At 53.8% G+C, this 16,169-nt stretch overlaps 1 protein-coding gene across 3 annotated transcripts in view; it reads left to right on the top strand.

The window, feature by feature from the left end:
• The first annotated feature begins 1,962 nt into the window (after positions 1–1,962).
• SPRYD3 (SPRY domain containing 3) overlaps positions 1,963–16,169 on the top strand; it is a 33,272-nt gene continuing 19,065 nt past the window's right edge. The window contains exons 1-7 of one of the 3 annotated variants that reach the window (XM_067529547.1): positions 1,963–2,068; positions 2,934–2,966; positions 5,625–5,771; positions 6,921–6,996; positions 7,713–7,837; positions 9,055–9,190; positions 9,581–9,769. In XM_067529547.1, coding sequence (XP_067385648.1) covers positions 5,644–5,771; positions 6,921–6,996; positions 7,713–7,837; positions 9,055–9,190; positions 9,581–9,769 — 654 coding nt within the window. In that variant the 5' untranslated portion in view covers positions 1,963–2,068; positions 2,934–2,966; positions 5,625–5,643. Of the gene's footprint in view, positions 2,069–2,933; positions 2,967–4,912; positions 4,965–5,624; positions 5,772–6,920; positions 6,997–7,712; positions 7,838–9,054; positions 9,191–9,580; positions 9,770–16,169 lie in introns of those variants that run through there. The other 2 variants (XM_067529546.1, XM_067529545.1) reach the window with 2 other exon arrangements.

The following is a 16,169-nucleotide window of genomic DNA, read 5'->3' as shown; positions in this document are numbered from 1 at the left end:
CAGCCCTGCCAGGTGTTTTATCTAACCTGCTCTTAAAAAATCTCCAATGATGGAGATTCCACAACTTCCTTAGGCAATTTATCCCAGTGATTAACCTCCCTGACAGGCAGGAAGTTTTTCCTAATGTCCAACCTAAGCCTCCCTTGCTGCAGTTTAAGCCCATTGCTTCTTGTCCTGTCCTCAGAGGTGAAGAACAATTTTTCTCCCTCCTCCTTGTAACAACCTTTTATGTACTTGAAAACCGGTATCATGTCCCCTCTCAGTTTTCTCTTCTCCAGGCTAAACAAACCCAGTTCTTTCAGTCTTGCCTCATAGGTCATGTTTTCTAGACCTTTAATCATTTTTGTTGCTCTTCTCTGGACTTTCTCCAGTTTGTCCACATCTTTCCTGAAATGTGGCGCCCAGAGCTGGACACAATACTCCAGCTGAGGCCTAATCAGCGCTGAGTAGAGTGTAATTACTACTCGTGTCTTACTTACAACACTCCTGTTAATACATTCCAGAATCATGTTCGCTTTTTTTTGCAATAGCATTACACTGTTGACTCATATTTAGCTTGTGATCCACTATAATCCCCAGATCCCTTTCCGCAGTACTCCTTCCTGGGCAGTCAGTTCCCATTTTGAACGTGTGCAACTGATTGTTCCTTCCTAAGCGGAGTACTTTGCATTTGTCCTTATTGAATTAATCCTATTTACCTTAGACCAATTCTCCAGTTTGTCCAGATCATTCTGCATTATAATCCTACCCTGCAAAGCCCTGGCAACTCCTCCCAGCTTGGTATCGTCTGCAAACTTAATAAGTGTGCTCTCTATGCCGTTATCTAAATCATTGATGAAAACATTGAACGGAACCAGACCCAGAACTGATCCCTGCAGAACCCCACTCGTCATGCTTTTCCAGCATGACTCTGAACCACTGATAATTACGCTCTGGGAATGGTTTTCCAACCAGTTTTGCACCCGACTTACAGTAGCTCCATCTAGGTTGTGTTTCCCTAGTTTGTTTAAGAGAAGTTCACGTGGGACAGCATCAAAAGCCTTGCTAAAGCCAAGATACACCACATCTACCGCCTGCCCCCCAGCCACGAGGCTTGTCACCCTGTCAAAGAAAAGCTCTCAGGCTGCTTTGACATGACTTGTTCTTGACAAACCCATGCTGACTGTTACTTATTGCCTTCCAGGTGTTTGCAAAGTGATTGCTTCGTTATTGGCTCCATCATCTCTGCGGGTAGAGGCGTGAGGTCGACTGGGCTGGAATTCCCCAGGTTGTAGTTATTCCCCATGTTATAGCTGGGCACTGTATTTGCCCTTTTCCAGTCCTCTGGAATCTCTCCTAGCCCCCCTGCAGTGCCCAGGAGTCCCCCTATTCTTGGCCCCCCCCCCACTCCAGTGCCCAGGAGTCCCCCTATTCTTGGCCCCCCCCACACACACTCAGTGCCCATGAGTCCCCCTATTCTTGGCCCCCCTGCAGTCCCCCATTATTAGTCCCCGCACCCCCCCACTCTAGTGCCCAGGAGTCCCCCTATTCTTGCCCCCCCGCAGTCCAGTGCCTGGGGCCCCCCATTATTACTCCCCCAGCCCCTCCCACTCTAGGGCGCCCAGTCCAGTGTGCAGGCCCCCCCCCCATTCCTGGGCGCCCCAGAGCCCAGGCTGCCCGCAGCTCAGAGTCTGGGGAGGACAGGGTAAGGGAACGGGGTGGGATCGCGCCTAGCCCCGCCTTGCAGTTCTGACGTCATAAACACGCGCCGCGAGCGAGGCCGGTGTCGTCACCACCCGGCGCACCCCCGCAGCCGCTAGCGTCACGTGTCCAGCCCCTCCCCCCGCCAGGGCTCCCCGCTCAGCCCCCGCCCCGCCTTCTCCCGTCCCCGCCGCCGATTGGTGCGGGGCGCTGCCCTTCAGCGCGGAGCGGCCGGGGATTGGCTGGGGCCGGCAGTCGGTGGGCCGGCCGGTGTGAGCGGGCGGGCTCTACCCGGATGTGACTGGCGGGCGGCGGAGTCGGACCGGAGCCGGACGGGAGAGAAGAGGGGGCGGGGTCCATGGAGGGAGACGACGGCGGGCCTGGCTGGGTAAGGGGGCGCCCGGGGGCTGGAGACGGGGCTGCCCGCGGTGGGGGAGGGGCTGAGGAGGGAGAGGACGGGGGAGGGATGCCCTCGGCGGGCTGGGGGGGGAGGGGCAAGGAGGGATAGCAGGGGGAGGGGAGGATGCCCTAAGCAGTGGGTGCGTTGGGGGGCAGGGGATACCTGGGGAGGGGATACCTGGGAAAGGGATGCCCAGAGCCAGGGGGAGGAGGATAAGGATAAGGACAAGGGACGGGGACGCCCTGGGCCTAGGGTAGGTTAGGGGGAGGGGATAGGCAGGATGGGTGAGGGAAAGGGAGGGGGCGAGGGGGAGGGGATGTCCTGGGGCCAGGGTAGGTTAGAGGGAGTGCCCCGGGGGGAGGGGATGCCCAGGGTAGTTTAGGGGAAGGGGAGAGGCGTTATCTAGGTATGGAGGGTGCTCTAGGGAGGGGAAGGAGGAGGAGGCCTGTGTTCCCCTGGCTGTAGGGAGGTGAGTGTGGCAGGTGCTTCCTGAGGTGGTACGGCTGGTATAGCCTCAGTGCCCTGGTGTGGAAGGCGAGTGGGCAGATGGAAGCGGGTGCCTCCTTGTCGGAGGGGAACGGAAGTGCTGGTGGTAGTCTGGAGACCAGTCTGCTGCTAGGTGGTAGCCGGGAGGTGTGTGGTGGCAGGTAGGGGCTCAGAGATCATGGGGGAGGGGGGAGGGGGTTGGGCACTGGGAGAGGCTGGGGCCAGTCACAGGACTAGGCATGTGCTGAGCGAGTGCCAGGGGTGGTGCTTATGATGGGTTTTTGGCATCAGGAGTCCCTGGTTATGACTGTATGTCTGCATTTCCTTCACTGCTGCACATGCTTTCATGGGCCCTGTCTCTGCCAAGGATCTGGAAGAGGCCAGATCCCACATAAAATAGGTTAGTCGCCTATCTTATCTGTCCTCGATTTTAAAGCACTGTCCCTGCAGTCTCTGCTGTAGGAGCCAGTATACTGATGCTATTAGTAATTATTTATGTAGCACCAGAAGCCTGCTGGATGCTTTCCAGTCCAGAGCAAAGATTATGGTTTGGGTGGGAACAGCTTAAGTTCTAAGACCAACTTTTCCAAAAGAGGCCAGTGATTTGGGGTACCTTAAATTGTTTGTGTGGCCTGCATTTTGGTCCTGATTTTCAGAGGTGCTGAACATCCCCGATTCCTGGTGACTTTGGTTGCAGATGTGAATGCCGAAAATCCCTAAAAATCAGGACCAAGGTGCTGCACTCCAGTTGAGGCTCCTGAAACTACAGGCGTAGTTTGAAAATGTTAGCCTGAATGACTGAAATGCCCTTCGTTTCAGTAGCTCTGTGTTCATTAAAGGTGTAGGTATTGCTTGATCAAACCTGAGGTTAAAGTAGCAGATGGGTTCTGTCAAGTCCAGCAGTGCTAATCTGACACTGCCTGTGCCCTCTGTTTGTCTCGTCTGACTACAGAAAAAGAGGAGACACTTTACCCTACTGCTGAGCCTTGTGATTTGTGTGTGGGGGCTATTTCCTTCATTGCCCCTCTCTCCAGCTACTCCCCAATGAAAAATGCTCCAGTACTAGCTGCTGCTAGTGGTTTTTCCCAGCAGGCAGAATGAAGCTGAGGTGAGGCTGATCAGTTTCATGGGTGCTCCTGTTGCTCTGAACAGCAGCCATGAAACTGACCAACATCTTGTCAGTGGTACTGCTAGGGGAAGAGCTGAGCATCATTTTGCTAAAACTCTTAAAGGGATTTGTGATGGGTCCAAGACCTTGCAGGCTTTTATTCTGTTGAGGGATTGGCCTGAGACCATCCCCTTTTGCGGAGGCTGTGCCAGGTTCATCCTGATGTTGTCTCCGTCTCAGCTGGGGTTGCAGTTCTTCCAGCTGTCTTGGAAGTTACACAACTTATCCCCACCCTACCTGTCATCTCTCAGTCGCAGTGGTGATGTTGACTCTCTCCTCTGTCGTCCTCCTGTTACATTTTCAAGCAAGTGCTTTCATGCTTTGTCTCCTGCTGTCCTTCATGTTTGGGGGGTGATCCCTGTGAACATCCAGATAGCTACCTCATCGTCCTCCTCCAAGACCCTCCTTAAAGCTCTGCTTTGCCGTAGAGCCTACAAAAAACTTAGCAAGGGTGTGCTGAGGCACTGCCCATCATATTGGCCAATGTTGTTTCCTTGAGCTCTCCCATCCGTCTGTATCCATCTGTTGTCTCTTGCCTTATTCTTAGATTGTGAGCTCTTTGGGGCAGGTGAATGTGATTTGTGCAGCACCTAGCACAGTGGGGTCTTGTTCCTATCTGAGCCTTCTAAGTGCTACAGGAATACAAATAGTAATAATAATAATTTAATGCTGTTCGAACTGAGCAGACAGTAAGTGACGCACACGTCGCCATTTCTGGCATGGGAGCAAAATCCCTGTTAGCCCTTGTCTCCTGCATCTTTTCTACGCTGTGGGACCTGCCAAACTGCCCATATTCCATGCGTGACTCCTGACACTGCGTGTGAGCTTTGGGAACGGGAGATGGCAAGGGGCTGTCTTTGGAGCCAGGCAGAATTGTGATGGATTATGGGCTAAGACAGCTGGAAACAGCTGCAGGGTGTCTGTCAGTCCAGCTGCGTTTGATTACATGGGTTAGAGGAGACAAGGTTTCTCTGAAGGCTCAACCCCCAGCAGCTCGGGGAGGAAGAGCTGTGTCTATGGACACTGTGTGGCCTGGGAGTCAGGCCAGCATTCTGTTGTAACTATACTGCTTTCTCTCTTCTCCTCCTCTGTACCCCCTCTGAGCTTTGAAGAGCGCGTCTGTTTCCAGTTCCTGGTATCTCTGTACAGATTTCCCCCAGCTGGTGTATTAGTTAGCACTGGGGAGTGGTGTTAAGTTCGTTTGACCCTCTGGATGCTGTCTGGCCTCTGGTATGTAGTCTTGGATGTGTTCTCTCTGTAGATTTCTGCCTTAGTGGCTAGTAATAGAGGAAGTGTTGTCTTGTGGTTAGAGCTAGGATTGGGAGTCAAGACTCCTGCATTCTACCCCCTGGTTGGAGTGTGAGTTTAGAGTTGGAGTGTGAGTTTAGAGTTGGAGTGTGAGTTTAGAGGTTGAAGCAGGGGCCAGGAGTCAGAACTCTTGGATTTTCTGCCCTTCTCTGCTGTTGACTTGTGTATCCTTGGGCAAGTCACTTCCCTCTATGCCTCAGTTTACCATGTAGAACAGAGATAATACTTAACATGGATGGTGCAAGACATCCTGACTGTTTGTCACGTGTTTTATGCATGCCCTGGCATTCGATCACCGCGTAAGAAGTAGGTGAACAGCAGCATCTATCTGGCTCCTGGTCCCTCGAAGTAATGTTGCAGTTTGCACAGTGGATTGGTAGGTGTGGGATATGAGAGGGCTGCTGTAGAAATCACATGCTGTGCTGTATTGCAGTGATTCAAAGAGCCAGGCTTCCAAGACCCCAGGCAGTAGGCTCCTCTGATGTCTGGCTAACGCCTTGTGGCTGGCTTGGGGGACTCTGATCTCATTCCCCCTGTTATATGTGCCATGTAGCCAACTTCTTACCCCCTTCCTCTTAACAGGGTGACTCTCACAGCCATAATGGATGACTTGAACCTGCACTACCGGTTCCTGAACTGGAGGAGAAGGATCCGGGAGATCCGGGAGGTGCGGGCTGTCCGTTATCAGGAGAGATTCAAACACATTCTCATCGATGGGGACACGCTAAGGTGATTGGCAAACCGGAAAGTGGCACAGAGCAAGGAGCAGCCATACTAGGGGATGTCCCGCAGTCTTCTTGTCTAGCATGGGGCAGGGGTCCATTGTGGTTGGGTGCCATCTCGCTCTGCTTCTGCGGCTAGGAAAAGAAGCAGTAAAGTGAAAATAATGAGGTCTCTGAAAGGCTTGCTTGAGAGCTCCAGTTCGATCCTTTCTCTGTGCTGGGTCTCGTACCCAAAAGTGTCAGGGGAACACTGTAACCAGAAGATCTTCACTGAACAGTGAAGCATCCTGGGGTTATGCCAGCGCGTTGAGATTCACAGAGGAGAGCTAGAAAAGGCACATTGTGTCATTGTATTCGTCCCCGTCCAGGCTAATTTTAAATGACCTAAGCAACAAGACTTCCCTAAAGGAGATGGATGCTTTTGTGGTTCAGTTCTTGGCATCAACCGTAGGCAATCCCCTTCTCTGCTGCGAGCCTCAGTTTCCCCATCTGTGAATTGGGAGGGGGGAATGATATGACCTACCGCACCATAAGGCTTACGTGTATGTAACATGCTTTGAAATCCTCAGCCGGGAAGTACTCTAGAACTGCAGAATGTTATTTGCAGGTATGATGTTTCCGAGGCCTGGCAGGCTGCTGATTGAACTCCGCTGCAAATCTCACAAGTACGAGGAGTGGGGAAAGAGGGACTTCTGTTGCTGGGACCACAGGCCCTGTGGAATGCCCTGGAACTGTCCCTGGGAAGCAGAGCCGTCCAATCTGTTTTATGAGCCTTTGGGCCTAAATGTTCCAAAGTGACTTTTGATTTTTGGGGGTCCCAACTTGAGACACTTCCAAGGGGCCTGATTTCCACAGGGGGGGTGCTCGGGGCTTTCTGAGAATTGAGCCCCTCCAAGGTATCTCAAGTGGGGCACCCAAAATCGCCAGTCACTTCTGAAACTCCAGGCCTTACTCTTCTGGCCCGGTGACTCTTGGAGATGAATTGGGTAATGACAGCTCAGCTGGCAGATGAGCGTGACTGGTACCTTTGCCAGTTGGGTGTGGTCAGCTACCCAGCCAATGCCCCTCGGCACCCCTCCCAGCGTCTCCTGTCATTTAAAGTGCTAGCCCAGATCACAGTGTTTAAGTAGCAGGACCTCTTGTTTCTTTTCTGCAGCTACCATGGGAACTCCGGGGAAGTCGGCTGTTACGTTGCCCCCCGCCCGCTAACCAAAGACAACAACTACTTTGAGGTAACCTTGCCTGCTGGGGCTGGGTGAACTCCCTGTGTCTGAGCTGGTCTAAAGAGCCTTATATGTGTTTGACGTTCTCTCAAGGTGACTCCCTCTCTTGTCCTCTCTTGCTAGCTCAGCGTGGTGCATCTGTGGGCTCTGCTGGCTTTGCCATATGTTCAGCCAGGGGTTTCTGTAGTGAGATTCCTGGATGTTGAGACTGGAAGGGACCTCCTGCGTAAGACAGGCTGGAGTATTTCACCCAGTTACCCCTGTAGCAGGCCCAGTAACTTGTCCCACCAAAGCATCCCTTGCGGAGAGGCATCCAGTCTGGATGTGAAGTGAAATGGAAATTGCACCAGTTCCCCTGGTGGTTTGCTCTCGTGGTGATTCACCCTCCCTGTTATAAATTGGTGCCCTGTTTCTGGTTGGAATGTGTCTGAACAGCTCCAGCTCCGTCTAGGGAGATGGTGCCTGGCCCCTGCTAGCGTTCTTTCTCCATTCTCCCTCGTTCGAGCGCGGAGGGTCTAACCTCTCTCGCCACCCCTGCCCCTGGTGGTGCAGCCGACTGTCCGTTGTGCAGCGTGGCTCTGCCCCCTCGCCGGTTGCCTGAGCCCAGCTCTTAAAAATGCCGCTGTGTTGGCATGAGCAGCTGCTGCTGAGGAGCCGAGCCAGTCTTACTGGCCTGATGCGCAGCTGTTGGAATGGACAGGGAATGCTCTCGTCTCTAATTGCAGGTGTCAATTGTGGACAGCGGCGTGCGGGGGACCATCGCCGTGGGCCTTGTGCCGCAGTATTACAGCCTGGACCACCAGCCGGGTTGGCTGCCTGATTCCGTGGCCTACCACGCCGACGATGGCAAGTGAGTTGGGTGCTGCTCCGTCCGCCTGATTAGCGGCACGTTGGCGCGTGCTTGTCTCCTGTGGCATTTCCTGAGCTGCTGATTCAAAAGGACTCCGGGGCAGGAAGGGGAGGGGTGCGGATGGAGGGAGAAGGGGCACAGAGTTCCTGTACAGGGGGCTGGATGCTGTCATGGGAGCTGTGCGTGGATGGGGGTTGGGGTGGACGAAGGAATTAATTTGATCAGCAGTAAAAGCCCTGAGCTGACAAAAAGATCATAAGAATGTCCAGCTAGCCCAGTATCCTGTCTTCTGACAAGGGCCAGTGCCAGAAGCTTCAGGGCAGTTCATTGAGTGATCCATCCCCTGTCGTCCAGTCCCAGCTTCTGGGAGTCAGAGGTTTAATGGGGAAACAACACGTAGATCGCTGTATGTATCGCTCACCACGTAGACGTCCCCCTGTGTGCTGCAAGCTGCACGTTCCTTATTTCTGGTCAAAAGGACTGTGTAAATCTTCCAGAAAATGTGCCAAGCTGCTACTGCCAGGGCATGTCTGACGCTGTCAGCCCTAGATGCTTAAGCAGGCATCTGCTGGGCGCACCATTGAGCTGCGCCATCTGCTTCCCTTCTGAGGCAGCACCACGTCTGTGGCAAGGTCTGTACCCTCTGTGCTCATCCCACTAACCTCATGTCCAGAGAGGAAGGACAGCCCAGGGGTAGGGCACCCGGCTGGGCTCAAGTCTCCCAGACTTCCTAGGTGATCTTGGGCAAGTTACGTAGCCTCTCTGTGCCTTGGTTCCCCTGTATGTGGGGATAGGAGCCCTGCCGTGCCTCACAAATACATAGATTAAAGTTTGTGGGATGCTCAGAGACCTGCTGGGGGTGCCAGGCAAGTACCTAAGATGGCTAGATGTCCAGTCTGACATCTGTGTCTACATGGCTTCTTGCATGGGGTGAGTGTAACTCCATTGAGGTTAGCTGGGTGCTACCTGGGATCCTCTGGGAGACCCCTGGGAACTTGCTATGAGAATGGGAGGGTTATTCCATCAGTGATGCCCTTCTCCTAACCCCAGGCAATACTGTGTGTCACTGCGGAAGCCCAGGGGCCTATAGGCATGAAGTTTCCTCTTTCTCCTGCGTGTTCATTTTGCCCTTTGTGCCAAGCCTGGGTCAGAGGGATACTCACACCGGGGCATCTACAACGCTTTCCAAGGTCACTCCTTGCTCTTCACACCTACAGGCTCTACAATGGCAGAGTGAAGGGCCGACAGTTTGGGACGAAATGCAGCTCGGGGGATCGGATCGGCTGCGGGATCGAGCCGGTTTCTTTTGAGGTCCAGACAGCCCAGATCTTTTTCACCAAGAACGGAAAGAGGGTGAGAACCCCTCGGTAGCAGCTGTTGCCGATTCGGTTGGGTTTCTTCTTGGTTGTGGGGGGAGGGGATCTGTTGAAAATGAAGTTGCTGGTGAAACTCTCCCCTAGACGCAGCTTTGGGGGCATCAGCTGTGGGGGCATCTCTACAGAGATGAGGCTGGAGAGAATGTGTGAGCTGCTCTTCCAGGGGCTAGATCGTCACTGACATGGCTCAGCTGTGACCCGGAGAGACCCCTCACTCTATAGGGCAGAGGCTGGGGTTCAGCTCCCATGTTGAACTCTGCCAGTGCCGGCATGATCAGCTGAGATACCAGTGACCTATTATGCTGTGAGTAGGTGACACCGGAGGCCCAGGACACTCATGGAGGGTTTTGCTGACTGTATCACGCAGGTGGGCTCCACCATAATGCCGCTGTCTCCAGATGGGCTCTTCCCTGCTGTGGGGATGCACTCTCTGGGAGAAGAGGTCCGGCTCCACCTCCACGCCGAGCTGGGCAATGAGGAAGATGACAGTATCATGATGGTGGACAGCTATGAGGATGAGTGGGGCCGGCTCCATGACGTGAAGGTCTGCGGCACGGTGAGTGAGAGATGGAAGACCTATGGGCAATGTCTGTCTTTGGATTGGGTGCCGGCTTTGAACGTGGAAATAATCCCCTTTCTCCCGTTCCCCCTGCCCTGGGTCTCCTGCCTCTCTGGATTCCAAAGAGAGCATCTTGACCCTGCTCTGCAGGTGCCGGGGCAGAGCCGAGAGTCCTGTGGGATCGGGAGTGGGGATCTGTAGGGCACATGACCTAGTCAGCAGGCATTCGGGGTCCCCTGGAGGGATTGGCTGCTCTCTGCCGAGAATGCCGGGCTCTGCACTACGGGTGGAGTGGGGTGTAGCCTGAGCTTGGAGGGTTGGATCTGAGCTTGTTAGTTTGGATTCTTCCTCGGGTGCTGTGGGGTTGTGATGTCAAACAGGGAGATTCTTCTGAATTGATGGGGCCTGGACTAATAGGCAGGGTGCAGATTGGATCTAGGAATAAGGTTTTAAAGATTCTCTTTCCCTGCCTCGTAAGCTACAGTAGCTGCTGCTGTTTGTATTGCAATAGCCTCGCCGTGCTCCATTGTGCTAGGCATTGGACAACCCAGAAGAGAGACTCCCTGCCAGGAGGCGCTGACGAGCCAAGTCTAAAACAAGAGACAACAGGCTGATGCAACAATAGGGGAGCCCAAGGAACCATTGAGACCAAACTAGCATCTTCTACCCAGCTGCTAACCAGGGAGGAGGCACGGTCTAGTGAACATGGCTTTGGACTGGGAGTCTGGAACCTTGGGTTCTGTTTCCAGTGCCTCCGTTTCCCCTTGTCTGAAAGTGATGCTGACCGTCCTGCATACAGTGCTTTGGGATCTGTGGGTGGAAAGTAGAATTAGCATTACCCAAGAATGTGCAGGCTTGTGTGATCTTTTCCTCCAAAGCAAGATTGCCACCTCCCAAGATGCCTGGCTCCCTTAATTTCACAAACACACAGATGCTTGCTTATTTTTAGCCAAGCTCGAGGTGGGGGTGGTGCTGGGGATTTCCCCCTGCCCCTGGAAATCCATCAAAGAAGTGGAATTGTTCCAAGCAGCTCCTTTGAAAACCGTGCTTTGCTTTGCTTTTTAGACACCTGGGCAGCCGTGCATGATCTCATACGTGTCTTGGTAGTAATCAACACCAAGTTAGAGGGTAGAGCCTTGTAGTCTTTGCCAAGGTCTCTTTCAGTGCCTCCTTCCCACCCGGCACTGGAAAGCAGCAGGACTCGCTCTGTATGATCTCTGCTTAGCTTGAGCGGTGCTGCATTACAGTCCAGACAGTCATCGCATCCCGTTCGGCCTAGGGATGAAAGATTTGAGGTCTCTCAGGACTACTGGCTGCCATTCTGCCTCGCAGGTCTGGGGCATCTTTATTACTTGTGTATAACTGGGATCTACTTTCTTTCTTTCTCATCGTTGGGCCAAGATCAATTCTGAAGATGCTTCCCAGTCCCAGAAGCCTTTATACCAATGCACAAGGTGCTTCCAGCCCTGTCTGGCTGTGAGAAACAGGGCCTAGAAGTCGCTCAGATGTCACTTTTCAGCCATCTCTGCGAAACATGTTGAGATCGATGGATAAGTGTTATCAACCTTGTGTTTACAGATGGGGAAATTGACTAGCTGCGATCTCTAGGGCAGTATAAAATCCAGGACTCCCTGCCTTTACCTACACAGCTATGCACCCAGGAGTCCTCATTCCCTTTTCTCTGCTCTCACCTCTAGGCCCCTCCCTTAGAGAGGCCAAAACCTCTTACTCCTTCCTCCAGGTGCCAAGCCTCAGTTTCTCATTAAGAGGGCCACAAAGCTAGTGAGCCAGCTGGTTGTGCGAGCCTGTTGAAGGGTATGAATGTATCTTTCGGATGCCCGTCTGTCATCGGGGGTGCTGCAGTAAAATGAGGTTGGTGAAGAGCTCGCTAACTGCATCGCTCTTTCTGCTGCGCCACCCAGTAAAATCCCCCCGGTGGGCCCGCTTCTTTCCGCTCCTCAGAGCAGCGTTGCTAGCGCAGTCCCATCGGCTGGTTTACTTGCCGCAGAAGCCAGCTAATCCAGGACCACCTGCCCCGCAGAGTTTTCGGACGCCCTTGCAGAGGAAGCTGGTCTGGAGTGGGTGTGACGGCCCAGATCTCGGGACATTCCCCGCGTCTGACACCTCCACTGCTCTGTAGCTTGGAGCCACTGCCATGCGATTTCTATTCCCCTGCTGCCATGGTTACCTGGAGCGTGCTCCCTATAATTATCGGGTGGGCTTTATCCTGGCTGAGGGAGGGTGAGGAGCGAGTCTCTCATGGGCTGCGGGCAAATCTCAGGCTGCCACGTGACGATCCCTCTGCGCGGCTCGGTTGTCACGTTGCTTCCAGGCCTTGGTCCCACAAGCCCAGCATGTGAACATGCTTCTTGCTGGTGTGGGCAAGGTCCAGCACTAGGCCCCTTTCCCTGCCTGCCAGGGTACGAGGCTGACGATCAAAGGGGGGCTGGGCCCAAAGAGGAGCAGGCTGACACAAGAGCCGTGTCATGCTTGGCTCCATGCTCCCTTCTTCAGCCTCACTGGGCTTCTGGGCTGGCTTCCCTACAGAAGCTGACTCCTCGCGCCGTTCTCTGCCTGTGCTCCGAGACATTGACCCTCCGCATGTGGGGTGTTGTCACAAGCTGATGGAGTCTCCGGTTGAGATGGATCTGGCTCCGTTCTTGGACGGCACGCCCCGCCCACTGGAACATGCTTCACTTCCCTCCCTGCCGCTGTGCGGTCAGTGGGGCAGTTTGTCCCTGGGTCACTGCCTTGTGGGTGCAGCTGTAGGGCTTAGCACTGAATGTCGCTGCCAACGCCCTGCTGCGTTTCATAGGGTGAGAAAGGAAAGTGCTGCAGGTTAGGGTTGATCGCACCTTGGGCATCTTGGGCTTTGTGTCTGGACACGTGCTGCTTTTCGGTTGGAGGTGGAGCCTGTGCTTGCTGCATTACACTAGGTCCGTGGTTCCCAATCTTTTCGGCTCAAGGGCCACAGGTATAATTTTTACAACCCTGAAGGGCCACCAGTCTCCGCCAGCAGCCCCCCGATCCCACCCCCAACTGCAACCAGACAGAAGGAGCTCCTTGCTGACCTCCTGTCCCCCCTGGCTGCAGCAGGGAAACAGCACACGGCCTGCAGCCCCGTGTGCTACACCTGGGTCCCTAGGGAGCAGCGGGCCACTTTTGGCCATGGGTTGGAAACCACTGCACTAGGTGTTTCCAGGCACCCTGAGTCCCACGTGTTCAAACAGCTCCAACACGTGCTGTCCCCCGGCAATGGGAGAGCTCTGGTTAAAGCAGGGGTCTGGGAGTCAGGAGTCCTGGGTTCTATTCCTGTCTCTGATCCGCCAATTGACGATGGGCCAGGCCCGGCCCTCACTGCCTCTGGTTCCTGCCCTGTGAAATTAGGGCCAGTGATACCTGCCAACATCAGAGTGGGGCTTGCGAGGCCAGCTCAGTCTGTGGGATTGGAGTGGCTGGCGCTGTAACGAAGAGCAAAGCAGTGTCTGAAGCCTGTTCTGGTTTGGTGAGCGGGCTCTGCCCAATGCCAAGCATATCCACCATCACCACCTCCACCGTGGTCCAGCCAGGGTGGAAGGCATTTGTTAGCGCATAGGCAGTCATTGCTTTTGGTTACCGGGTGAAATGTCCCAGCCAGAAGATACCCCGTGCTCCCCTTTTGCCCTTGTACTTGCATCTCCTCTTTCCTCCGGGGATTCCAAAGCCCTCTGGTAAAGGAGGACGAAGGTAATGCTTCGTTCGTAAATGGGGAAACTGAGGCACACAGTAGTGCTGTCAGTGGGGTTCAACACTAGAACCTCGTGCTAATCACTCGCTGCTGCCTCCCCTTCCCAGCTGGAGCGCTTCGAGCATTTCTACCCTCTTGCAGAGCCTTTTTCGAAAACAAACTCGGGGCCGAAACCTTCTCCAACTGTTAAAGGATTGCAGCTGTGAACGCAAGCCCCACGTCGCAGCACATGTGATGGCTGCTCGCGTGTACATATGTGCCGGATGGAGCCGGGCCGGGCTGTTTGATCAAGGCGCCGCGGTGGGGAAGAATCTGCTGTCTTGGGCTGCGTCCTTTTCCGTTTCAACCTTTATTAACCGCCCCCTCCTCCTCCCCCCACCCCGATCCTCATCTGACATTTCATTGCAGACAACATCTGTGAAGCTGAATTTTGAGGAAGGGCCAGAGAGACATTCCAAGGCCCTCGCTGACCTTTAGACAGAGCGAATGTTTCTCATCTGCTCCCTGGAACGGCTGCGTGGGGTTCTGCCATTGCTCCTGCCTGCCTGGGCAAGTCTCTTTGGTTCCCCCCCCCCGTCCCGGGTGCCATGTGTAAATACCAGCCAGCGGAGCCGCGCTACCACAAACTTTCGAACAATGCACGGTGCTAATTGACGGAGGAGGTTTGGCAGGGTGTGGCATAAGCACCGAATTAGAAGGTTTATAAATAGGCTCTGACATTTTCACGGTACAGCTGGCTCCTATGGGGGGCGGCCACCCCATCTTTTCTCTCTCCCTTGGTTTGCATCTGCCCCAGTGAAAGCCTTTGTTACCTGCTCAGGCAGAGGGATTCTCACACAGGTGCTGAACTCTCCCGTCTCCAGAGCAGCAGGGCGCGGTGACTGGGATGGCAGCCTAGGAACTGGGACTCCTGGGTTCTTCTAGCTCCCCCACTGACTCAGGGCATGACTGTAGCCACATCACAGCTCCTTGGGCTTAATGTTCCCATCTCTAAAACTTCCTAATCCTGGGGTGAAGGCTTCATGTCTGTAAATAGATCCTCAACTCAACAGCACCTTCTGCACGCGGAGTGTCCTTTTTAAATCTGCTCGTTGCCCGGTCCACCTCTAAAGAGATTTCATCCATTTCCCAAAAGAGAGAGACTCCTTTGGAACGGGCACTGAACACACAAGAGCGGGGGAGATTCCTACAGACACAGCCCAGCTTCGTCCCTTCATTTCTAAGTCACCTGTTCCCCCGAACGCTATCTGGGATGAGAGGGGTCTTGAATGGAAACATCTGGTGAGCTCTTTGGGTGGGACACACTGTGCCATTAGCGCTTGCTTGTTAATTGGCTCCTTTTAGCATCATGATGCTCATGGTATTTCTGCTACCTGTGCTATGGGTCCCATCTGGAAAGCTTGCAAATTAAACAAACAAAAGGCCAGTGAAGGTCTGGAGGGGAAACAAGGCTTGGACTAGACCCGGGCCTGCTCTGCAGGTAGTTTTGCCCTGGTATGACTGGTGGTCAGGGTGATTTTTTTTTTTTTTTTTTAAAGCCATCCAGTTACACCAATACAACCCCTAGTCTGGGCACAGATATGCTGGTGTATTTGCGCCTTCTACAAGTATAGCGCTTTCCTTTTCCCCTACAAGAATAAACGATACCAGTACAAATCACCTTTTTACTGGTCTATCTTGCATTCCCATCTGGGGCTTGTACTGATTTAACAGGACCAGCACGGTTAGAGCATTGCAGTGTGTGTGTGGTGGTGGGGGGGGGATGGGAAAACAAGGTTTGGCATTTAAAGATGGGATGTTGTCAGGAGCATAGATTTTAACACAACTAGTGAAGCATGTGCTAAAGGCCACTTTGCTTTCTCTTTACTTGGTCTGAGAAGACCTGTCTTAGCTCGCTCAAACTACCGTGTCTCTACCCCCACGTCTCTAAATCCTAGTGTAGACAAAGCCACAGAACCTTTCCTGAAGTCGTGCAGCAGGTTGGTGGTAGAGCCGGGAATAAAACAGAGGTGTTCTGAGACTTTCCAGTGCCCTACCTGCTAGGCTCTGCTGCCTCCTGTGTATTTTCTCTCCTGAAGAACACACTGGTGGCTCAGTCAGACTGCGGAAAGGGAGGTTGAAGTAGTGGGTTCTAGGAGGGAAGTCATGTTTTTATACAGCCACCCCAGGAGCATGGAGGAGCCTTTTCCTTAATCCTCTGTCTAGCTGAGGCCTGATCTGACCCCTTGCTCTTGCCTGTTCTGCTCCTTTAGTGACTGAGGCTCATAACTAACCCTGGTCCCTGCTGGGAAGAGGAAGGGTCTTTGAGTGAGGCAGCATGTGGTGTGGAGTGAGCGTTTGTGGCCGTAAGCAGCATGATGGGAGATTCCCTGCACGGACAGTGGGATGTCAGTAAGGGCTGTCATCTTGGATCAACCCGACTTTCTCGCCCAGGGATCCTGTGCTTCCTTCCCTTTGATGGCTTGCAGTATGAAAGTGTATTAACAATGAGACAGACCTGGCTAGGGGTGGTGCATACCCGCCTGCGCCCCCCCAGTGAAGCTTTGGGAACTGGAAGATGTAGGATTGAAAGCTGGGGGCGCTTCAATTGCTGCCTTCCTTGGACCATCAGGCAGAAGTAGCTGCTCCACTAGATCTGCCCTGGGCTCAGTCTAGCCCAGTGTCCTGTCT

The sequence above is a fragment of the Emydura macquarii genome, unplaced genomic scaffold, assembly GCF_026122565.2.
Source record: "Emydura macquarii macquarii isolate MOO-44397 ecotype Brisbane River unplaced genomic scaffold, CSIRO-AGI_Emac_v2 contig_2994, whole genome shotgun sequence".
Classification (NCBI taxonomy): Eukaryota; Metazoa; Chordata; order Testudines; family Chelidae; genus Emydura; species Emydura macquarii.
The sequence above is the reverse complement of the archived record's forward strand: the minus strand, read 5'-3'. Positions and strand labels throughout refer to the sequence as shown.